Here is a 24,698-nt window from a genome sequence, read left to right as displayed (position 1 = left end):
CTGTAGAAAATTATGAGCTACTTACAGGTTTCACTTTAGTTTTAAATATGTTCAGTTGAAGGTACCCTTTTGAGGTCTGGGCTATAATCCCATTTCACAGAGGTGGAAACTGAGGTTCTTGGAAGTGAGGTAACTTGCCTCAGGCCACACAATGGATGTGTCCAGATGAGGTATAATTGAAGAACAGTCAAGTGTACAGGGAAGGAGGAGGTAAAGACGTGATAGGAGTAGGTGACACTGGAAGGATGTTATTCACTAGATGAACAAGGGGCCCGGAAGCAGGAAAAAGAGAGGCAGACAGTCCAAGGAGAGGGCAGAGCCTCTGTCAGCAGTGGAGGTGGGACACAGCGCCTGACTCCCAGGTCCTGGCTCCAGCTGAGAGTACTTCAGGCTTGGTGGCAAGAACCACGGAGCTGCCATGACACAACAAGGCCTATGGGACAGATGGTGAGCGTGAAAAGAGGCAAGCACACGCTCCGATCTGTGATGCCCGGGGAACTACAACAGCAGCCCGTGAAGCCCTGAGCCCAGACCTGGTAATCACAGATGAACGAGGAGGGAACTCATCACGGCTGCACGGAGAGATCTGTGCGTGGTGTAGGGCCCCCTTTAGGGACAGAACTGTAGGCTGACTGTGGAACTGAGCCTTCAACTGGTTTGGACAGAAGATACAGTTTAGGAGGGAGGACAAAGAACATTTCAGGTGACGGAGCTTATCATTTGGCCTCAGAGCAAAATGACACAATTTAAGAGACCAAACTAGGCTTTTATGGAAGAGTATGGGCATCAACTAAGTGGGAGAAAAAAAAATTCACAAAACTAGATTCAAGAATGACGTATCACACCAGGTAAAAAATGCTCTGCCTTCGGTTCTGAAGGGACGCCGTGGGGGATGCAATGTGCGCAAAGGATCTCTCAGAAGGCTGAGCTCCTGAGGTTGAGCGTGACGTCAGCATAGACAAGGTGCAGAGGGAGGAAGAAGTTAGCTCCTCCTAAAGGGACTGATCGATCATTGGTTTAAGCAATAATTACTGCCAGCAGAGTTCTAGACACAACCCTGAGGATAGCGAATATTTATCCAGCTTTTATCGTCAGGCACTACTCTGAGCACTTCACTGCGTATTAACCTATTGAAACATCAGAGCAGCCCTACAATATAGCCACTGATATCATCATCCCCAGGAATAAGGAAACTGAGGCACAGAGGTAAATTAACTTTCCCGAGCCACACGGCTAGTAAGTGGCACAGCTAGGATTTGAACCTAGGCAGTCTGAACCTGCTCTTTTAACCAAAATGCTACATTACTCTCTCTGCCCCAAGTCAACTAACTCACACCACACCACTACTGAGAATAGTAGCAGCTAGCATTCACAGTGTTTATGACGGGCCGATGCTAGAGTATGCCAGACACACACACTTCATGCCAAAGATCACCTCGTTCCCAGGTAGATGAACTGGAATTCAAACCCCAAGTTCAGGGTGCTTGAACCTGGGGGACAATAAAGAGCATAAAAGAGGAGGTAACTGACCTTACTTACTTAGAGTGGCACTGAGTTGTGCCTGCACTGGGTTGTCGGAAAGCTTCACAGAGGAGTGGCTCACGGGCTGAATTTTGAAAGATGATTGGATATTCATCAGACAGAACGATGGACAAAATGTTACTTGCAGAGGGAATGGTGGGACTAAAGGAACGGAGGCTAGAAAGTCTGCTCCTTTCGGGAAACTTCAAGCAGCTTGTATGGCTCAGGAACAGAGTGGGCGGCAGGACAATAAAGAAACTAAGTCAGGAGACGTCAGGGGGCCAGACTGCACAGAATCTTACTTGCCTTTCCAGGAAATCTGAGACATTTTTCCAAATTTTTCAGTGAAGTAAATGTAATGGCAAAAAAGACACAAAGAAATATCCCCCAGGAAATCTGGTGGCTTACTCTGAACCCCTTCAGACTAGGAGGAATTCCTGGAAGTCTATTTTCTCCTAATAATGCATATGAGATAATTTTGTGTCCTCTGTTTAAATTACTTACCCTCAAGAAAATGAGTGTTCCGGGGTGATTGGATCCTGGATTGCCACCAACCTGCCAGGTGTGTGGACTCCAGTTTGAGAAACATGGGGAAGGAACTATCAAAAGGATTTTAATCAAAGGAGCAATGTGATCTCATCAGCAGTTTAGAAAGACCTGGCAGCCACATCAAAGATGGGTCAGAGTGGGAGACAGGGAGTCTGAACATCACTTTTAGGGAAAGAGGGCCAGGGCCTAAAATGCAGGGCAGGATAGATAGATATTAGGGAGCCAGAACAGATAGGATTTGGCACCTGACTGGGTCATGGGGGGCTGGGAGGGAAAGGCTAAGGATGGCTTCCATAGTCTCGGCCTAGGTCACACCCAGGAAATTAGGGAAAGCAAAAAAAAAAAAAAAAAAAAAAAACCACAACAGGTTCAGAGGGAAGGATGACTGGACTTGAACATTCAGAATCTGAGGTACCTATGGGTCCTAGGGGCAGAGAGCGGTGAGCTGAAAATAAAAGTGGTGGTTACAGGGACAGCGGGCAGAGGGAAAGAAGGCCAAAAGCTGCAGAAAAGGACCGGTCAGAGGAGAAAGAAATGAAAAGGAACTGGTCAGCACTATGAAACGCCATGGAGATCAAGTAAGAAGAGCACTGAAAAAATTCTGGATTTAGCCAGTAGGTCAACGTATATCCCTTAGTAATTTCTCTGGACAGTAATCAGGAGTTGACCCAGGGTGGGCGTTTGGAAGGATTCAGCCTCCGTCCTGCCTGGTGCTGGGATCAGCTCACACGGCTCCTATGTCCACAGGCACAGAGAATACATTGTCCGTAAGGAGGATTATTCTGTACAAGCAGTTCAAACAAAGAGAGAGGTTGTTCCCAGCTGCCTGGGGGAGGTGAGAATGGGGTGGAAAAGGGACCAGCCTTGCATTAGGGCGTTCCTGCAGAGACCAGCCGCCCCCCTGAGAGCAGGACAGGAGGTGGGCAATCTACACCTCCAGCTCAGTTCCCAAGCCAGAGCCCATTACAGAACCGGAAGGAGCACTTGGCTACGGCCTATCAACAGTGGCTGTTTCACAAGAAAGTAGCAAGCTTAAGTAAAGTTGGCTAGGTAGGGCAGGAGTAGACCTCAGAAGGGGTAGAGAAAGGGGTGACTGGGGTACGAGTAAAAGGGAGGGTCAACAATGACAGAGTTCTAGCCACAGGGCAGGCCTGGAGATGGAGCGGTCCCAGGCAATGGTGGTCATGCTGATGGAGATTAAGTAAACTCCTGCCATCAGCAGGGTGAACTCTGCGCTGTAGAAAGATCTCACGGTTTCACAGTGCTTCTTTCTCCATCCTAGGCATAATCCCAGGAAACAATGGCCTAATCTCATTCTCCAGAGGCCCTGAGAGGAGGAGAAAACACGTCCCCAGACAAAACAGAGCAGTCAGAAACAGAGGAATACCACCAAAGTAGAGTGAGGGAGCCATCTTTTACAAATCCTAAATCTGAGCAAGGAAGCACCTCACGTCCTCCTCTTCAAAGGGAGCGCCATATATATTTGCGCCTGAGGGAATGGAGGGAAAGTATGTGTGAGGGGAGGGAGATACTTTCCACTGGGGCATTTGCTGGGTTCTATGGGTCCCAAAGTTGGCGATGCTACATAGGTGTGGGTACTCCAGAGGATGTGGGGGTTGGAAGGGGTCAGAAATGAGAACATGTGTTTCCAGAGTAAAGAATATAGAGATGTGAGTGCCTCCAGAGGAAGGAATGTTTGCATAAGGGCCCAAGATGTAGGTGAGGTCCTGCACATGTTGCTGTTGGGGAGGAGGACATTTCCACCTCAAATATCATGGTGGGAATGAAGGTAGTATTAGTCTGAGAAAACAAAGAAACGGGGTTGGGGCCTCTCAGTGGAGGGAATCTTCTGGTGGAATGAAGGACAGCAGTCACCAAAAGCTGCTTCAGGGGTTTTAGAGACGTACAACTTGAACTTTATCCAATATGGCAGTTCGCTCTGACACTTCCAGCCGGGAGAAATAGGGTAAGGACATAAGGAACACTTGACAGAGCAATAGACAGGTCTGCTGAAGTGGGGGAAAGGTCTGGCATTGCCTCAGAGCTGATAACAGGACTCCCCATGCTGTTGTGTGCTATGACCACTGAACTCTGTGGAGACCATCTCTTGTCTCGATGGAGCAGGAATGGATGTGACATTGGGGACCACTTTTCCAGTCCTTTGCTGCCACAGCCTGGCAGCATTTGGCCCGGCACCAAACAAATGCCCAAGTACTGCTGTGTGACAGGAGAGAACAGAAAGAAGGCAGCTGGAAGGTATGAGTGGGCCCTCCTCATACCACTCAGGATTTTTAGATCAAAGCTAAGCGAGGCTAGAAAATGTTTTATGGAGAACAAATCAGAATTGCCTTGCAGCAACTTTGAAAGTCTCTGACCTACGGTCTCTGATCTCTATATAGCTCTCTCATAAATCACTGTCAGCTAACACTGACATGGTTGCCATCAATTTAAAAAACTTTATTCAGAGAAACCCTTTGGTCTTCCCCTGACTCAGACCCTGCCCCTGCCTGCAAAGGAGCACCAAGAAAGGCTGCGTAAGTGCAGACCAGACTCACACTGCTCTTCGGCTTTATGCAAAGCAGGCAACGGTCCTGGTGGCTGTCCCCACCCACCAGCAATCTGGCTCTTACTTGAGTTTCATTGGACTGGAGGAAAGGCATCCTGGCTAGAATCTAGGAACTAGGCACTATTATGAGGACAGCTAAACCCTGAAGAAAGATAGTGTGAAGTGTAATTCCCCTCTCCCTCTAAAGTAAGAAAAATGAGTCCAGGGAAGAAAGGGCTTCTTCACGTGCTAAGAAAATCCCTTTCTCACACAATCCTACCTAGAAGAGCAACTTTCTGGGAAGCCCCCACCTACTGGACCTTCAACATCTTCTTTCATGTGTATGGGGTAGGGTAAAGGATAGGGAACTTTGTGACTATTTCCCGGGTAAGAGCTGAACCGGCTTCTCAGAGGAGAGGAGGAGGAGAGCAGGCCCACACTTCACCAGAGCTGCAGGTGGACCGTTTGACCCAGCCCAGAAGCTTCGCTGCCCACAGCGCGGAGAGATGGCCAGGATGGAACCGGGGGGTGGGGAGGGGTGGGCCTGAAGAGCCCTCATGCCTCTAAGGACATACAGAGGCTGTGACAGTTTCTGGCCGCACAAAATAAGCACAGGTTTCAAAGAGAACAGAGCTGTCCGTGATCTTGAGTCCAATAGCTCACCACTGACGGGAAGCAGCGTCAGATGCCACTAAGTTCTGGATCCAGGACTGAGGAGGGCAGTGGGGAGAAGTGGCTGTAGAAACTGTCATTTATTGAATACCCGTCATTTCATAGACTGTACTAAGTGTTTTACATTCATTTTCTCATTTTAATTCTCACAACAACCCTATGAGGTAGGTATCATCACCATTTACAAACAAGAAAACAGGCTGAGGAAAATTAGGTCACTTGCCCAAGGTCACTCAGCTAGTCAGTGGTAGAGCTGGGACCTGTCTGGTGCTGAAAGCCCATGTTCTCTTTATTGGACCCACCTAGTTCAGCTTTGGGCAAAACGCGATTTCACTGCCCAGCTCTGCAAGGGGCACCTGGGAGTGGAGGTTGCCGGCCACACTCACCGCTGGTAGGGATGCATTGAAGCTGACTTGATGTTGGTTTTTATTCCACTTGGCATTTTCCCTAAAAGGAACATAAGAAAGACGCTTGAGGGGCGCCTGGGTGGCACAGCGGTTAAGCGTCTGCCTTCGGCTCAGGGCATGATCCCAGCGTTATGGGATCGAGCCCCACATCAGGCTCCTCCGCTATGAGCCTGCTTCTTCCTCTCCCACTCCCCCTGCTTGTGTTCCCTCTCTCGCTGGCTGTCTCTCTCTCTCTGTCAAATAAATAAATGAAATCTTTGAAAAAAAAAAAAAAAAGACGCTTGAAGCATGGTAAGACTATTATGATAAATCAGAGAGGTGGTCTCCCAGGTTCCCTTCTGCCACCCCCTCGCTCTATCACCTCAGAACCTCTGTGGCCTCTGACCCTGGGTAGCAAAGATGAGAGGTGTGGATCTTGACCAGCGCTCTCCCTGCAGGTGTCTGGGAGGAAAGGGCTGATGGTAGGAGGGCTCAAAACACACCCCAGCTGTCTCCTGCTCAGCTACTCCTGGAAAAGACAGCTAGACCCCATTTAATGTCACAGGTAAAAAAAATAGGTTTTTTCTTATTGTAACTGTTCCTTTTCCTGGACAGCTTTGAAAAAAAATACCTCTTCTAGCTTCGTCCATCTGAACTCCTCCAAACTGTTCTTGTAACTATTAACAGTGAGCAGGAGAGACAGGATACAAAGAAAAGAGTACACGGAGCTTGCCCGTTTGTCAATTCTCAGCACACCTACTGAACGGTCTTAAGACTGTCGGTCCCTCTAAGAAAAGACCCTAACAGCACACCCAGTGTCCAGAGAAAATGGCACAGAAGGGTAGCTGAGACAGAGCTTTAAGATGGGGTGGGAGGTACAGCTTCTGCTGCTCCAAGTTCTTCCTTTCTCTGGTGCCTGCTACAGAGTTTCAAAGATTTTTACTCCTCAAAAATTGTTTTCTGGGTCTGAGCCAAGAAGAAAGGAGAAAATCTCCAGCTCTGGGATGTTGGAGGCTCAGACAATCCAGCTTATTCCTACTTCCATGCTCAAGGCCTGCTACCATGTCCTTCCCTCCACCTTACCTGTTTGACCGGCTTGAGCCATCTGCACCCCACTGAGCAGCGGCTGCTGCTGGCCTGGAGCTCCCGCCATCTGCACCTGCTGTAATCCTGAGGCTCCTGCAAGGATTGTCCCAGCTCCAGGCTGGCCCGGCTGGCCAGGACCACTGCTGCCTGAAGGTCTCCAGTTAGACAGCCCCTTTCCGAAGGCCACAGCGGCTACTAAGGCATTGGTGTCTGCAGGGTTAAAGGTCTGCTTGTTTGGCCGGAGACCTGAAGGAAAAGGTGAAGTGAGGAGCCTGAAGTATGCCTCTGACCCTGGACTGAAGCTAGCAGCAGGAAGACCAGGATGATCCCCGGGGCTCGGAGCACCAGGGCTCAGCAGCATCCACACTCACCGGGAGCCCAAAGGAAGAGCCCCCGGAGACCCCCCACAGCTATCTTGGAATTCTCCCCTCTCATTTTGCCCATTTCCTCCACCTGCTCCAGGGCTAGCCCTAAGCACACACGGCGAACAGAATGGACGTGTCCCTCTCCTAAGCAGTTCGGTCTTCCGTCCTCACTTCACCACCACCAAAACGACCACTCCCATCCCAGCGATCTTCTCCCTCTTTCCCTTCTCCGTGTCGCCGCCAATCCCTCCGTACCTCCACTCTCCGATTCCCGTTCCTCTTTGCTGATTTTCTCCAGAAGGTTTGAACACATTTTATTCAAGCTCTGGATCTGCTTCTGTAACACACACACATTTGTGCAGAGATCAGGGCAAACAAGAAATGAGTGTGGTCAAGTTTCTTCCTTGGGCTCTTCCAGGGGCAACTTATGTGTAACCAACTGTGTGTGCCCACCAGACACAAATGGCAACGTCTAGCTTCTCGTGATGGGACCCCAGAGGTTGGGGGGGTACAGGTGGGCAGCGACGCGGTCCAACCTGAGCTGCGTCAGCACCGATGCGGGCCGCATCCGTTGTGAGCTGCTTCTCCTGCTCTTCAACCTCGGGGTCCGGCTTGGTTCTCAGATGGTCAGGGACCACCTCATGGCTGAAAACAGGCACTCGTCCTTCAGTCTGCCGCTGTAACACACAGATTGGATAGATCCTCCTACGCGATTCAAGCAGATTCAGTCTGGCCTGATATACACAGTTCCTTCCAGAGGCAAATGGTACATTTTCCGGGAAAACACCACCTGACATAGAGTCTAGCTTCCTAGGACACTCTTGCCCTTACTCCCTGCTTCATTTCTGTCTCCTCACACTTCTGTTTCTACCAGACCTAGAGGCAAGTCTCTCTTTGCTACATTTTAATAAAATGCCAAAGTAGACAAACTCACAAAAGAACATACTTTTTGCTAAAAATAGGTATTGGAGGAGAAAGGTCCTTGCCTTAGTGACACAGGCCTCGGGTTTATTTGGCACTACTTGGGAAAGGCTCCCCAACTCCAGAAGGAAAAAAAGCAAAGCCTCCAAAATGCAGCCCTTGCTTTCTTATTGCCACACACTACACATTCAGAACTTCTAAAATAACCAAGCAACATCTGTGCTCTAAGTCCTCATCTAAGACTTTAATTTCCCATGTTGTACCCTTCTCCTCCTCTTACCATGAGATCTTCATCGCGGTCTGGGGACAGCACGAGAGGGATGATGACCTGGTTACGGAACAGTGGTGTCTTTTCATGCTTCAAGACCTTGTTCAAAGTGTTCAGCTGTCCAGAGAGCAAGGCAAAGCTGTCCAGGACAGAGGGCCTGGTGGTGATAAGAAGGTATCAGAATGTTCTCAGTAAAGTAGCCTTGGAGGGGTCCTTCAGACTAGGAACACCCAGGCTCACCCCAAAAAGACTCATAGCACTACAGCTGGACTGGGCAGGAACCAGACTGGCTTGGGATTGTGGAGTTAGGATTATGGGGTTAGGAAAGAGAGACACACTTTGAGTTTCTGACACAGGTGGAGAAATAAGGCAGTTCATTCTTTGAATGGGGTGAGGACCAGTGGCGAAATAAGAACCACAGCTGTACCTATCACTAAACATTCAGAAACTGTGTAAAAGCTTCCTCTCAGGCCTGAAAATAGGATCCACACTTCCAGAGTAGGGTGGACCTAAAAGACTCAGCAATATCTGTAGTAAGAGATCCAGGATGAACACTGGATTCTACTGTAGTGGGAGGACCCACTGAGGGAGTACCTCCTCCCAGAGAAGTCAAAGGGTGAGAATCAAAAGCTAGAAAGAACTTGGGTTGGGAAACTGGGCATTCCTCTACTTCCTCGCCACAGTGGCACCAGGACAAACTTCACTGGTTAAATGCTGGGAAACCCAGCTCTTTCCAATCAAAAGATGTTTGCCAAGTGATAAGTTGTGACATCACTGGCGATGTCCTATCTACCAGGAGGTCTGCCCCTCCTCCCCCCACACCCATGGAGCCCTCCTCAGCTTGCCCTGGCAACCCTTACCAGGTCAGCCGGTCATACTCGTTCTCCAACTTATAAATGAAACTCCCCAGTGAGTTCTTCAGATCAGCCACTTGACTCAGCAGTGCATCTAATGATGCCTCAAGCTGCTTCTCCTCCCTCTGCACCAATAGGAACAGGTTGGTTACCCAGATAGCCGTGAGTATGACACATACAGAGGAAGGCTGAAAAGCCAGGATGACAGTATGCAAAACTAGTCAAATAACACAGGACCTCCCTGGCGCAGGACAGCCAGGTTGTTTTCTATCTTTGGTATTTGGGTTACAGACAGTATCAACCCTTAGACCTTTCAATCCATTTGCCTGACCTCGATTCCTCCTTTCCCTCATCATCTCCTAATTCATGTCTGGCTTTTCTCTGCATTGGAAACACTCCATACTCTCTCTTTGAGACATTTTCACCAGACCTGATGCCTGGGCTTTATTACCTTTTGTGCACCTCTGCAGCATATGTATTTCAGCTTCTCCTGTACTACAATCTGCCTTGTGAGCCTGGCAGTTCCTGCCAATAACATAATCTCTGGGAAACCTACCCACACATGAAGGTTTCCCTGAGTACCAGGCTTGTACCACCACTGCCCCCCAACCTCCCCCCCTTTGTCTTTACCCTCAGCATTTGATGTTTTCAAACTTCTTTTTGCTGAATTAATCAGCACTCATTTTATCTCTGTGCCAATATTCCTGTGTCCCTTTCACAAGCTTAGTCAACTTATAAACATTACTGACAGCCAACCAGGAGCAAGAAAGTAAGTGGCAAGTGAAAAACAAAAAAATGCGCACGCTCCTAGGCACCAGAGAAACAATTTTAAATGTTGACGTGTCTGCACACATTTTCCCTCCCATCTGTGGTCTCCAGTTTTACTTCATTTCTTCATCCTTAACAACTAACAGCTCAGGCTGCGAAGAATGATGCAAAATCGTCTTACAAACTCACCAATCTATATGACGTGAGCCTTGATCCTAGGTTCCACCCACAGCCTCAGATTATACTTAGCTCAGCTTTCAGCCACCCTCTCCCCCCTCCCCCCGCAATTCCTTCACCCCTCAGGCTTCTCTCCAATTCCAGATCCCTTGTTAGGTCTGCATCCAACAGCGTCAATCCAACAGCCTAGGCCGGGGCCTGAGCCAACCCGCCACTTTCTTGAGCCGTCTTCCTTGGGCTGCATTTCAACCTTCCCAGATTACAGTAGCCTGATGCCTTCGTGCATCCCCGTAAATCCGCGGGGCCTCCTCGCTTGCGACTCGGCCAAAGGCTCCTGCCAAATGGGCCCCACCCCCCCTCCAGTCTGCTGTGCCTCCCCATCCTGCGGGCCCTTACCGGTCAACTACGGGCTCTGCCCTCTCCTCTCAGCCCCAATTCCTCACTCTACTCGACCAGCCCACTCTCAGTCCTGTTACCTGAACCTAGCTAGCTAGCGGTCAACAGCCCCAACCCCCGCTCTCACCTGCATTGCGGCGGCAGCGCCGGCGGCGGCGGCGGCGGCAAAGACTTCCCCTTCCGGTTGCCAAATCTGCGAGCCGCTCTGAGAGGGCTTCGTCCGCCAATCAGAAAACTCAGAACTCGGCCCTCCCACTCACTTCCGGTTCCTGCGGGGCTCCAGTAGTCGGGTCAGGGGTCACGAGCGGAGCATCTTCTCTGGCCCGGGCCGGCGCGGGAGGGATGTGTGATGGCCTCGGAGCGCCCGGAGCCGGAGGTGAGGGGCGGGCGGGCGCAACGCTGGGCGCTGGGCCTCGAGCCCTGAGGCGGAGGGTCCGGCGGCCCGGCGCGGCGGCGGCGGCCTCCTCCTGGTCTGGGGGCGGCCGGGCTGAGTGGCCTGGGTAGGGATCGGCCCAGCCCCGAGGGCCCGACAAGTGAACCTCCTCCCCGCTGCCCGCAGTTTCCTCAGGGGGGGCTGGAGCAGAAACCCGTCACTTTGTTTTGTTTATTGAGATTTCAGACACGTCGCCGACCCTGGGGCTCTCGGATTCTTGGTCTTAATAATGATACTAACAAAACCTGTGGTGTGATTTCTGCTGCAATTTCCGTGGGCAGCTCGGCAATAGACCTACTTAGCTGGCTTATGCATTTCTCCAAACATGGGAATGCCGTAAACAGCATGAATTAATTTAGTTGTAGCGCTCGTGCACGTAGGGAGCAGCTTTGGTTTCGTGAAAAAACATTTGACTCGGAGTGAAACCTCGTCCCAACATTGGCTCTGCTGTTTAGCTATCCGTGCAACTTTGGGCAAGTCTTGACTGTCGGGATCCTGTTTCTTTCTTCATAAAATACCTGTCTTATGGTGTGTTGTGAGAACTTTACGTATTAAACCAGAAAATGTGTATGAGGCATCCGTTAGCGTTAATGCAAGGAACTTATACCTACATGATGTTATTCAAACTTGTGCAAGGAAGGGAAGGTGGCAATACCCGTTCTCATTTACAGTTAAGGAAACTGAAAACTGAAGGAGGTTAAGCACCTTACCCAAGTGCTACTCAGTCAGGGGAGTAGCAGAGTTTTGAAGTTAGAAGATCTGAGCATAAAATCTATCAGATTTGGAAAGAACATCACTAGAAGAGGTGCCCAGTGTTCTAAGAGAGTATATGAGTAGGTGGGAAGGGTGAAGGGTGTGTATAATGACATAAATAGTAGTCATTACTTATTGAATGCTTACTGCATGCTGGGCACCATTCTCAGCACTTTACCAATATCAATTAGTGCTCTCATCCATAGACGTATTTATCATCTCCATCTTTCAGTTGGGAAAATTGAGGCACAGAGCTCACCAGAGTAACATGGTTACACAACTAGTAAGTAGTAGAGGCAGGACTCCCAAACAGGTGGCTTGGCTCCAGATCTTACGTTTTTAACCATCGTGATTTTTAGTATAATAACGTAGTCACAGGATGGCAAATCTCCAGTTTGTTGGGATTTGATGTGATGAGACCCAAGATTAAGTAGGAAACCTTGTGCTGCTTAAAAGAATCAGATGGGGCGCCTGGGTGGCTCAGTCAGTTGAGCTCTTGGTTTCAGCCCAGGTCATGATCTCGGGGTCGTGAGACTGAGTCCCACATTGGGAGGGAGTCTGCTTGAGATTCTCTCTCCCTCTCCCTCTTCCCTTTCCCCTCTCAAATAAATAAATAAATCTTTAGAAAAATAAAAGAATCAGACATGTTCCACAGGGATGGTGGAGTAGCCCATGCATCTGAAATACCAATATTGACATCGGAAACCGGGGATGTACTGTATGGTGACTAACATAACATAATAAAAAATCATTAAAAAAAATAAATAAATAAACCAGAGAATCTGAAACCTCAAAAAAAAAAACAAAAAGGAACAACAAAAAAAAAAAAGAAATACCAATATTGAGAAAGACTGAAAGAATTTGAGCATCTCCTTAAGGATTAAGATGAGAGGAAATGGGGGGACGTTGTAGGGAAATACAACATACCTTTTAGTCAGGTAATCTAAAACATCGTTGTGGGCTCAGTTGGTTAAGCATCTGACTCTTGATTTCGGCTCAGGTCATGATGTCAGGGTCATGAGAACAGCCCCAGGTCAGGCTCCACATTCAGCGGGGAGTCTGCTTAAGATGCTTTCTCTCCCTCTCTCTGCCCCCTCAAAAATAAATAAATCTTCAATAAATCCCCCTCAATAAATAAATAAATAAATAAATCTTAAAAAAAAAAAGGGTAGAAATCTAATGCAAGCCATATATGTAAATTTTCTAGCAGCCACATTTAAAATGGTAAAAAGAAACAAATGAAATCAATTTTAGTAATGTATTTTATTTAACTCTACATTTCCAAAATATTACCATTTCAACATGTGATAAATATTTAAAATTATGAGATATTTATCATTCTTTTTTGTACCAAATTTTTAAAATCCAGCATGTATTTTACACTTAACAGCACATCTCATTCTGCACTATCGGACTAGCATCATTTCAGGTTCTCAGTAGCCCCGTTTGGTAGTGGCTGCCGTATTGATCAGTGCGGATCTGTAGTAGCTTAGAGTCAAGACGCATACTTGTGGGAGTCTCATTCAGCCAAAAGTTAAGCATGTGTTAAGTTCTTGATTTGCATTTCTGAAAATTTTATCTCACAGAGTAAGGGGAGTGAAGAGTTCTGCCACTGGGCAGAAAAGTGACTGACTTTTAGAGGTTGTTACAATCTCAAGAGAAAAAAATTGGGCAGAGTCAGATTTAAGAAATCATTCATTCATCAGATATTTAAAATATTTTATGAGTGCTACTGTGGACTCAGAATTGTGCTAAGTATCAGGGTGGATGCCAAGCAGTGTAAGACAGACATGTCTCCTATTTTAATGGAGTAAACAAACATTGAATTATAATGAGGGCTGCAAAGGAAAACTACAGAGTGAATGAGTGCTTAAAAGGGGTTCTTACCTGACTGTTAAGAAGTGTGAGGGGAGGAGTGGTTTGGGATGCCGTCTCAGAGAAATGACATTTCAGCCTGAAGACTGAGTAGAAGTTGGCCATGAGCAGAGGCAATAGTGAAAATCCTGGGGTGAGAAGGAGCTTAGAGTCTTCAGAGAACAGAAGAAGCAGCTGCTAATGTGGGTGCAGTGTGACAGTGAGAACAGCTAACACTTCCAGAGTGCTTACTGAGTATCACCTAATCCTTGTAAAATGTCTATGAAATAGGTATTATTAGTTTCTTGATGTAACAGATGAGGAAACTAAGGCACAGAGAGGTTAAGTAACTTCACCAAGGCCTTATACTAATAAGCAGCAGCAGAACCAGTGTTTAAAAGATCCTAGATGCTCTAACTCAGTGGGAGATTGGGGAGAGATGAGAAGAGTGAGATTGAGCCCATGCTGGAGGTTTAGGACTTCGGCATGCACACAGTAGTAAGGAGCCTTCAGACAGTTCAAGGGGGGAGAAGTGTCTACATTGTTTCATGGGATTCTGTTAACAGAAAATAGCACGAGGGTTGGAAAAGGCTTCAAAGATTATTTATACCTTAACCACAAAGGTGGACAGGTGCAAAGAACAAACAAAAGCCAACAAATGGAGATGGGCGATGTTTCCTTCATCCTAGTGTACATGGTATGCAGCACGGTGCCTAATAATGTATTATTCATCTTGTTATACGTGGTATGTAGGCCTCAATAAGGTTCCAGAGAATGCTAGGCTTCTTCCACCATTGTTCGGATTCTCATGTTTAATTGCAACAACATCCTTATGAAGTAGATATTCTCACCTACATGTTATCAATGAAGAAACTGAGGCCTGGAAAAATTAAGTAACTTGTCCAAGCTCACATAGATAGCAAGTAGTAGAACCAGATTTGAATCCAGGTCTCTGACTCCAGAACCCTGCTTTCTCTTTGCCAGACTACTCCAAGAGTAATGCACTTCAGAGTCAGGGGGATTAAATATCAGGGAACGGAAGTTCCATGTGAGTGTGGATGCTGGGAGAACACAACTATTTCAGAGATTGTCAGACATTAAAATGGAAGAATCCCTTGGGGAGCCTGTTAATTTAGGTTCCCAAGTCCTATCAACTCAAATTCAGTTGGTCTGGGTGTTGCCCAGGAACCTGCGTTTTAATAAGCACCTCAGGCCATTCTGATGTACCTGGTCCTCGGATCACACTTCGAAAACTGTTCTAGCTGCTTAAATTAATTCTTAGGTTTTCTGGTTCTGATCATTTACATTTTGAATGTGAGGAACTCTTTGATATGATGGTTTGAACACATACCTGTTGACTCTGAAGGATCGTGGATGAAGGAGAATGTTGTGTGAAAGCTCACGTTGAACAAACATCCCTGGTTTCAAGAGGTAGATTCTGTAAGAACTGGTTGATGAACTAGGTGGGCTGCAGCTTGGCCTTGGGCAGTCAGTCTATCATTCAAATCAAGACAAGGTGGAGAAATGGAAGTGAAACAGTAGTGGAATTAAGCAGCCTACTAATTACTACTAATCTAAAGAACGTTTCTAATACCACAGCCCCTGAATGTGTCCTCCATCTAGTTTGTCCTCCCCTTCCCTCTTCACGTAGCAAACCCTGCTTGACCTTCAGTGTCACTTTTTCCTAAAATCTAGCCTGGGTCAGGTTACTCTGTTGTATGCTGCCATGGAACCACATTCTTCTTCGGTGCACTTAACTCAGTTTGTAATAATACAGTAATTAAGAATGGTTATTTGATTAATTTTTTTCTCCATTATAGGGTAAACTTTGTGAGAGCAGAGAATGCCAGTTTTTTGTTTCCATGGTATCCTTAGGACCTAGCCCGGTGCTAGCATGTAGTTGGCTCTCCATAAGTTTGTTGACCAATGAATGAATGCACACTGCACACTCTCCTTGTCTTTGTCCGGACCAGGATGAGGACTTACTGGCGTCATGATCAAATTAGCAGGAAATTAAGCTGAAAAGAGATTTGCTAGAAGGCAAAAGAGCACTCTGAGCCTCACATTAGAATAATAGACTGAGTCTATCCAATTTAACAGGACTAATTGAATAATTGTATGTGTCCGAAAAAGCGAGCTGCATGAGGACGGAATGGAGGATGTGTCTTAACAGCAACACAAGTGAGAATGTCATGAAAGTTCCCTGCGCCAATGGTATGGTAAAGCTTCCAGATAGAACTTAGGAGACTCTGAATCTATGATCGCACGTGGGTCTTGTGTTCCATCTGGCCCCCACATTTTAAGTTGAAAAAGACCAGCCAGAGTTCATAGGCATATGATCCAAGATATAAAATAGTGAGGAAACTGGAAACCATGCCGTTTGAGATACACCTAAAGAACTTGGGAGAAGTTTACTCTGGAGAAGCAGAGACTCAGGACTGCCCTCAATGCTTGGTAGCTTCTCCTTTGGCAGAGGATCAGACTTCCCTGTGGGACCTTAGGAAGTAAAACCAAAAGGATGGGTCAAGATTATATCAAGAAGACATTTTGGCTCAGTGTAAGGAAATGCCCAACTATGCCAGGTAACTGGAGAAGAGCGAAAAAGGTGGTGAATGGCTGTGCAGGACTCCTTCCAGACTTAAAGAAGCATCTGATCGATGAATGACTTGTTATTACTTGTTACACTAATACGTGCATTTATCCTTTTACATGCCGTTGGGGTAGGTGATCATATTTATAGAGAGGAAACTAAAGCTCAAGCTGAAAGGCTCAGCTATCAAAGTACACTTGCTTTCAAAACAAATCTATTAGAACCCACACCAGCACCCTATCCCCAGATTCCAAGAACAGTTAAAAAAAAAAAAAAATATATATATATATATATTATATATATATATTAGAAAAGCACATGTTAGTGAAAACCTGGTAAAAAACAACTTTCGTGGAAGCATGAAAAATCCAAACAATAAAATAGGCTAGTTTTTCCATAAAGTAGATGAGGAAGGACAAGAACTGTTGGACAACAAAGAGCAGAGATGTTCATAACAGTGAAAAATTAGGAATCACTGGTAAGAAATTCAGAACATAGCTTGAAACAGAGAAGAGAATAAATAAAGCTTGTGAGGGCAATTTCCCTCTTTTATACATTCATTCAACAAATATTTGAACACCTAGTGTGTCTTGGCATTGTGCTAGTTGCTTAGGGATACAGCAAAGAACAATATATAGACACAGTTTCTACCTCCCTGGAACTTCCAGACCTGTAAGGGAAACAGACATTACAAAATCCACAAATTCTTCATTATAAACTGGTGCTATGAAGAAGAACTACAGACTGCTTCGTGAGTGCCTGACAGAGGTACCTAACTTAGTGTAGGGAACCATAGAAAGATTCATCCATTAAACCCAGAATCGCCAAAATTTTAGTCCTAGAAGATGGACTGAGCAAGCGTTCCCAGTTGTTCTTATGGTGCTGACCCATGGGCACGCGTTCTCCCATGTGTAACCCAGCTCAGTTGGGCCCCAGACTCCCTTTGGTGTTTCCTGTGTAGCTGAAACAGGCTGGTGTTTGGAAAAAAGTCTTCACTAACTACCAAAGAAGAACAAGAGGAAAATAGTACCGAGATTAGTATTAAGATTATCTCACCTTGAGAAGAGTAGTACTGATGATTAGTTTTAATTTTTTTTTTTTTTAAGTAGGCTCCATGCCCAGCGTGGAGCCCAACATGGGGCTTGAACTCACAACCGTGGGATCAAGACATGAGTTGAGATCAAGAGTTGGACACTTAACCAACTGAGCCACCCAGGCACCCCCTGATTATTAGTTTTAAACATCAGCTTTGCTTTGCTTAGAACATATGGTGAATTCCCTTATTCAGCAAAACCATATGGAGCATCTAATGTGCCCAACACCGCTATAGGCTCTGAAGATAGAGTGATAAAACAAGACTGCTGAATTCGGGTATCCTTCCTATTCTGATAACACTCCAAGCCCCAGCCCATCCTTTTCTAGATAAGAACCTTGGCAGGGATCCGGCATCAGCAGTTAGACAAGAGTGGGCAACCATCTTACACCCACACCAGCTCAGTCGGTTCTGAGAGAGAGCTTGACTGGTTTATGAGAGCATCCCACCTTGAGACCTAAGGGCCAGGCAGAGGGCAAGTAACAGCTGCAGTGTCCTTCTTTGCCAGTAGATCCCTTTTCTGTTTCTAGCATCTTGGCAATAAGGGTGTACAATCTGATGGGACCTTTTGGGGGAACGGTGATTAGAAGTGATGGTAAATACCTATATCTGATTTTTCCAGTTAACTGGGAAATCATTCTGCAGCTTACTGGTTTCCAGTGCTATCTTAGCCATCTTGACACCATTTTGCTACTTTCCAATTAATCACCAATTTTTGTCTTATTCCAAAGATTCCTTAAAATGGCAGCTAAGCTCACTTGTCTTGAAAGTTTAGTTCAGCTGATGTGTGTATGTGTGTGTGTAAAACCAGGCTTTCTCAATGAAAGGCAGTGCTGGCTTTACATTCTGGCACAACTGCTGTCTCATGGGGGGACCAGTCTCAAACAGTTCACAGAATGGCTGCTTTGAGTAGCTCTGGTCTAGGCCACTGTCATCTCGCCTGGTCCTTAGGGGATCTTTCTAGGGCATCTCCAGAAGGGATTTTTTTAAATGCAGATAAAATGTTCAACTGCTTTGCTGAAAAAAAGTTCAGTAGCTTGCCCTAACTCTGGTGATAAAATCCAAAATCCTGGCCAGCACCTACCTGAGCCCAGTGTAGGGAAACAGTATAATAGAGAGTTATGTGATTTTAGGTTAGTATGGAGACCTAACAAAATAATACTGAATCACATGTTTAAATTGTTTTTCTTTCTAATCATGCCAGAGCATCCTTTCTGCCTGTAGAGACCCATCACGTTCCTTCTTTTTTTTTTTTTTTTTTTTTTGAAGATTTTAGGGACACCTACCTAGGTGGCTCAGTCAGTTAAGCATCTGCCTTCGGTTCAGGTCATGATCCCAGGGTCCTGGGATCGAGTCCCACATTGGGCACCTTGCTCAATGGGGAGCCTGCTTCTCCCTCTCCCCCTGCTTGAGTTCCCTCTCTCTCTGTGTCGCTCTCTTTTAAATAAATTAAAAAAAAAAAAGACAAGAGTAAGAAAGAGAATGGGGGGGAGGGGCAGAGAGAGAGGAAGAAGCAGACTCTCCCCTGAGCAGGGAGCCCGATATGTGGGGCTTGATCCCAGGACCCCAAGACCATGACCTGAGCCTAAGGCAGACACTCAACCGACCTAGCCACCCAGGCGCCCCGAATCTTTTCTGCTCTTTCCCCAGTTTTATCCATTTGTCACTCTCAGTCGTTGGATGGTGTGGCTCATGAGGCCTGAGTGTGACCTCTGATCCTCTACCCACTGATTGTGTTAAACCATTTCACTCTTTTGGGCCTCAAGTTTTTTTCTGTTAAACGTTTTATGTGCAGACTGAATGAGCTTGTGTGAAGAGCCTTGTATTGTGCCTGGTAATAACCTGTAATAGTTAACTTTTATCAGATTCTTTGTAAGTGCCAGGCCCAGTGCTGCTCTCCTCACGTACCTGATTTCCTTAACAACACTAGATCGGTATTGGGATTAGATCATTTTACAGATGAGGGCACTGAGGCTTGGGGAGGTTAAGTACCCTTTCCCCGACCTCACAGGCTACTAAGAGGCCGAATCGGGATTCATGCCAGATTGTCTGAGTCCAAAGTTCTTGCACTTAGCTTCTCCAGGATCTGCTAGGTATAGTATAGGTGCTCAAGGAATGGGAATGCCTTTCCTCTTGCCTTCTGCTCTCACCCATGCCACGTCCCAGGGGCTGTTTCTGTGTCTTTTGCTGTGTGTCTACTGTCCTGGAGAAGAAAGGCTTTTTTCATCTTTAGTCGTGGCATCTCTGTTCTCCACTCTCTTCTCTTCCCTCCAGGCACCCTTCCTTAGTATTTTTCTAGGGTTTTTTCTATTTCTTCTTCCCATTTCCCCATTTAGGGGGAAAAACCCTTCCCTTCCTTTCCATACCACATTTCGTAACAGGCAGTCCCTGGCCTCTGTTCATTTGTCTTCTGCCACTCTCATCAGTGCTTGCAGCCTGGCATCTCCCCCTGACCTGTCAGGGACCAATTTGTCTAAACCAGGAGGACAGTAATCGTTTCATCGGAGGTGAGAGTAAGAGAATAAAGGAATTTCAGATAAACCTTGATCAGGAGGAAACCTTGGGGGAGTTCAGACCAGTAGACCCTTGTTTTCTGCGTGAGACAGTAGGCGAGTTTATCTGCTGGGACCCCAGGGGTTGAGAGATCGGGAAACATTCAAGGGGGAACAGGAGAGGTTGCTCACCAGGGAGAAGTAAAGGATGGGTAAAGGCCTGTCCAAGGTGGCACGGCAAGGTGACGAGTTTCTTTGTGTCAAAGTGCAGCTGGCGTGATATATGTGCAGATAAGAGAATGTCGAATCCATCCTGAGTCAAGATTTGTCGGGGCTTGTGAGTGGAAGGACAAGGACTCGGATAAGGGAGCTTATGCTGGGCAGGACACTGTTGAGTTGACAGCCTGTGAGGCAGTAGTGGGAAAGGTCTAGACTGCCGACCACTAAGAAGTGTGGAGGCTGGGAAAAGTGTAGGTTATGACCCAAAGAAGTTGAATTTTGAGGCATTCAGCAGGCTTACTAGTCATCCAGTGAAGAGTCCTTTAGTGGCCTCTGTGGTCAAGGCTTCTTAGGAGGAAGTGTCCGGCATTATCGAGTATCTGCTCTGTTACAAACAATTTACTACACATAGCGACACAAAAAATAGAACAAGACACAGTCCCTGCCCTCAACGAGCTCGTAGCTTATAGGAGAAACACCTTGACGTTCGATAATGTGAAAGGGTCACTTGATCAGCACTGAAGCCCACGTGGGGGAGTGGGAGCGGAGAAGCGAGTCCTTGGGAACCCCTTGCACTGAGGCGGGAGTTAACTTTTCACCTCTGCCGCCTTGCCTCTCACTTATGTATTGTGAACTCCTTGGGCAAGTTCCTTGCGCGGTGATCTGCGGATACTAGGAACTCAGTGAATTGTTAGAGATTTTTAAATGTCTCTTTGTCTGCAGGTAGAAGAAGCTGGGCAGGTGTTCCTGTTGATGAAAAAGGATTATCGAATCTCCCGAAATGTCCGCCTGGCCTGGTTCCTCAATCACCTGCATCAAACTGTGCAGGCCACACCCCAGGAGATGCTGGTGAGGCCCAGAAGCACAGGATGTGAGAGGCCGGCTCAAAAGAATCTGCTTTTTTAAGAGGGTCCTGGAAACGGGAGGGGAGACTAACTCTGAGGGGTCCGATTCTAGGATGGGCAAGTGACTTTGCCCACAAGATGATTCCACAGGGGAAATGTTGTTTAATTTTCCAGACAGGAAGAATATATGGTTGGGTTGCGGGAGGTGGAGCCAATGGTTTGCCATTTTGGATATAGCAGTTCAGGTCCTGGAAATACAAGGGTGACTCTTCCCAGACCCTTTCCTTTTCTCTCTGTTCTAATTGTCAGCTCCAGTCCGAGCAGGAGTTGGAAGTCCTCAGTGTCCTGCCCCCTGGGTGGCAGCCAGATGAACCAGTGGTCCCAAGGCCGTTCCTCCTTGTACCTTCCACCCGGGTCACCTTCCTGGCTTGGCAGTATCGATTTGTCATTGAGCTCGATCTTAGCCCGTCTACTGGCATTGTGGTAAGGGGTTGGGGGGAGACAGTGGGAGGAAAGGAGGGAGTAGGGGGTGAGGGAGAGAGGGAGAGGCCTGAGAGAAGTGGAAAGGGATCCCAGCCTACCATTGGAGGAAGGAAACAGGCCTTTAAATGGTGAGTGTTGAAAGATCCCCTCCATCCGTGGCACCATATTTGGGGGTGTGATCAACCTTCAGAAAAGAATTCCCATGGAAGCTGCTCGTTTCTGCCCTCTGCTCAGGGCTCCTTGTGGTCACACTTGAGAGATCTTTCTCTGCATTGCCCTCAGGATGATTCCACAGGAGAGATCTTGTTTGATGAAGTTTTCCATGCCCTCTCCCGCTGCCTAGGCGGGCTGCTTCGACCCTTCCGTGTGCCCGGATCTTGCATCGACTTCCAGCCTGAGATCTACATAACCATCCAGGCCTACTCCTCAATCATTGGCCTGCAGGCCCACCAGGTAGTACATCCTTTCCCCAAGTCTGTATGCTCAGACCTCATTTCTGATAGTCTGCTGACCAAGTCCTTGTCCTGTCGCTGCGGTCTGTGCCCAGAGTCCCCGGCTCCGCCAGCTTCTTGAACCTCTTTACTAGTCATCTCTGAGTCTCTCTCCTCTAGAGAAGTATCTGTTCCTCTGCTCTTCAAGAGCCTTCTCATGAGCTTGATTGGACAAATGCCTCTCTCCCTCTCCTTCTGTAAGTCTGTGGTTCTAGCCCTTGGATGTCTGTTTTATGACTCTACCACCACCAGCCTCCTAATTTGATTAGAAGATTGGCTTGTATCCTGACTCCTGGCACTATCCCTGGGAGATGATCTTTTAGAATATTTTTATGATTTTGAAATATAACAAATACCCAGAAACATAATTTCTCCCAAGGACAGAGAGGGTCATTTTCTGCGAGGGCCCTGTGAACTGCTAGGTGTTACGCTGACCGTACGGATAATGACAAGACTTATCCACCACCAAGCAGGCCAGCACAAGACACTCCTTTTGGACGATAGCCAAGTCTGCTACTGCAATATCTGGGGCTTAGATAAGCAGTGGCCCAATTTCCCCTCATCTGCTTTTAACCACCCTCAACTCACTGGTAGGGGCTTACCCTGAAACTGTCCCTGATGGCCATGTTGTCACCTTACCTGTCAAACTGGCTTTGAGACAGGGATGCAAGGAACGGCACCTGAGGGTCTGAAATCTGCAGGGCGTTTGGTGCTTGTCTGGGCCCCAGCCCTGTGCTGTGGTTCAAGTGATGTCCTAGCACAGCTGGTAGGACTGTTGGTTGTAGGCAGCATCCCCAGGTAGAGGCTGGGCTTCGCAGGCCCCAGTAGCCAAGACAGGGATGGCACAGGTGTTAGGTAATCACTCAACGCTCAGTTCATCTTGGAAGATGCTTACGGAAGCCCGATCTGTGCAAGGCCTGGGCTACGTCCTGGAGTCGCAGATGAATCAGACACTGTCCCTTTCCTGATGGGAGGAGTTGAGAGTTTAGTGGGGGGGAGGGGGAGACAGATATTGAAGGAGGTAATTTCAGTTGAATGTGATAAGGACACTGATAAGTAATGACTTAGGTGCGGTGGGAGCAGGAGCACCAAGAAGGAGCACCCAGCCAAGCCTGGGGCTGTGACAGGAAAGACTTTTGCACAAAGAGGCATTTGAACTGAGTCTTGAAGGAAGGATTGAGGTTAACTCTTCAAAGAAGGGGAAATGGGCTTTCGAGACGGGGCCCAAAAGCAAAGCCACAGAGCTATGAGACAGCGCTCCCAATCACAGGTGCCCTTTGACACAGTAATTTTGTAATTCTCTTTGACACAGTAACATTGGATGTGGGGGCGGGGAGTTGTAGTAAAGAGGAGACGAGAGAGATAAGTGGAGAGACACCTGGCTGGCTCAGTCGGTGGAGTGTGCAACTCTTGATCTCAGGGTTGTGAGCTCGAGCTCCACGTTGGGTGTAGAGATTATTTAAAAATAATATCTTTTAAAAAGAGAGAGAGAGCTAAGTGGAGGCAGAATTACGAGAGGCTTTGAATGTCATGGCTAAGAACTTGTCCTTTGTTCTATAGAAGAGTTTATCATGGTGATGACCAGCACTGAATTGGATTCACATACCCGTGTATTTGCTTGCTGGTTGTGGGCCCTTACGCAAGTGACTTCACCTTTCTGCACATCTGTGTCTTTTCTCCAAAATAGGGATATTAACAGGACCAATATCATATGGTGACTGAGTTCATGTGTATCAAGCACTGAGAACAGTGCCTGCCACATAGAAAACACGCAAAAATGTTAGCTATTAAAACTGTTCACTGTTATTAAAACTATTAAAAACGGAAGGTTTTTAAATGGCCAGTAACGTGATCAGATTTGTACATTGGGAAGATGGATTGGAGGACAGCTTCTGTGCTGAGAGGGCGGGCAGAGGGTGAGCGCAGCCCTGGAGAAGAGGCAGGCCCTGAACCAGGGCAGCAGCTGTGGGGAAGGAGGAGGCTTACTCAGGTTACCCCCCCGGCCCAGGGTCAGCCCCCACCCCGTCTCTAAAGCTCCCCAAGATATATCGTGCTGTTCCTTAAAACAAAACAAAACAAAACAAAAGATCATAAGAATAAGGTATGTCCATTGAAGGAAATTTGAAAAATACATAAAATATAAAGAAAAACAAAACTCACCCATAATACACCACCCAGAAATAAGTACTATGAACGTTTGATGGGATGTTCTTCTTGTCTTTGAGTACTTGTTTATCCTCCCTCACTACCACCCCTCCCTCCAAAGAGAGGAGAAACATCAGGCCATTTGCATGGTTTGACATCCTGCTTTTTTAATGTATAATCTGGGCATTTTTCCTTGTCAGTAAGTATTCTTTGAAAATATGATTTTTAATTGCTGCCGAGCTTAATATTTTATCACATTTATCATTCTGTATTTGGCCAAACCCTACTGTTGGACTCTTGGGTTGACCCACTTTTCATTCCTATAAACAGTACATTCCAATCCTATAAACAAACAGATGTGAACATCTTTCCCACCTTAGACCCCAGTTCCTACTATTCCTCTGATTCTGTTTTTCTTCTCATAGTCAGGCCTGTGAACGTACGGAGGCCCCCTCTCCCCTCTTCTGCCTGTGACCACCCATTTCCCCAGCCCCGAGTAGGGAGTGAAGGGGTAGTTGTTGCCCAGGAGGGCAGGGCAGGGGGTAGTGTGCATGTGAGAACGTGGTGGGAGCCTGGCAGAGAGGAGAGATCACAGGGGCTTCCAGGCCTGTGTGAAATTTCTAGGATGAGGGCACTTTTTTATGTTGAAAGAAGGAAAGGAACCCCATGGAGAAAGAATGAAGGTATTAGATATTAGACAAAAGGCCCAAGATTGGTTGGAGATAGCTTTGGGGAAAAAAGCGGAGGAGGAGTCTTTTTTTACCTCAAAAGAACAACAAAAACATAGATGTA

General features: G+C 47.0%; 2 protein-coding genes across 3 annotated transcripts in view; one reads left to right on the top strand and one right to left on the bottom strand.

The window, feature by feature from the left end:
- Positions 1 to 5,405: 5,405 nt before the first annotated feature.
- On the bottom strand, positions 5,406 to 10,699 carry MED8 (mediator complex subunit 8). The gene is made up of 7 exons (XM_026498305.4): positions 10,636 to 10,699; positions 9,174 to 9,292; positions 8,326 to 8,470; positions 7,661 to 7,801; positions 7,380 to 7,461; positions 6,757 to 7,005; positions 5,406 to 5,734 (listed from the first exon to the last, which is right to left on the bottom strand). The coding sequence occupies exons 1-7, from the start codon at positions 10,639 to 10,641 to the stop codon at positions 5,670 to 5,672; spliced, it is 807 nt and encodes a 268-aa protein (XP_026354090.1). The 5' UTR covers positions 10,642 to 10,699; the 3' UTR covers positions 5,406 to 5,669.
- Positions 10,700 to 10,762: 63 nt separating this feature from the next.
- Positions 10,763 to 24,698, top strand: part of SZT2 (SZT2 subunit of KICSTOR complex) — a 49,870-nt gene continuing 35,934 nt past the window's right edge. The window contains exons 1-4 of one of the 2 annotated variants that reach the window (XM_026498301.4): positions 10,763 to 10,884; positions 20,666 to 20,791; positions 21,097 to 21,270; positions 21,553 to 21,723. In XM_026498301.4, coding sequence (XP_026354086.2) covers positions 10,858 to 10,884; positions 20,666 to 20,791; positions 21,097 to 21,270; positions 21,553 to 21,723 — 498 coding nt within the window. In that variant the 5' untranslated portion in view covers positions 10,763 to 10,857. The remainder of the gene's footprint in view (positions 10,885 to 20,665; positions 20,792 to 21,096; positions 21,271 to 21,552; positions 21,724 to 24,698) is intronic. The other variant, XM_026498302.4, reaches the window with a different exon arrangement.

This window comes from Ursus arctos, unplaced genomic scaffold (assembly GCF_023065955.2).
Source record: "Ursus arctos isolate Adak ecotype North America unplaced genomic scaffold, UrsArc2.0 scaffold_12, whole genome shotgun sequence".
Lineage (NCBI taxonomy): Eukaryota > Metazoa > Chordata > Mammalia > Carnivora > Ursidae > Ursus > Ursus arctos.
This window is presented reverse-complemented; position numbering and strand designations above follow the sequence as displayed.

What these genes read in the sequence shown, in the direction of transcription:
- MED8 (XM_026498305.4), bottom strand. An exon ending in GAGTATGACCGGCTGACCTG is followed by an intron (nt 8,471 to 9,173) that starts GTAAGGGTTGCC and finishes TATCACCACCAG; the next exon opens with GCCCTCTGTCCTGGACAGCT. An exon ending in GGCTCAAGCCGGTCAAACAG is followed by an intron (nt 5,735 to 6,756) that starts GTAAGGTGGAGG and finishes TGTTCCTTTTAG; the next exon opens with GGAAAATGCCAAGTGGAATA.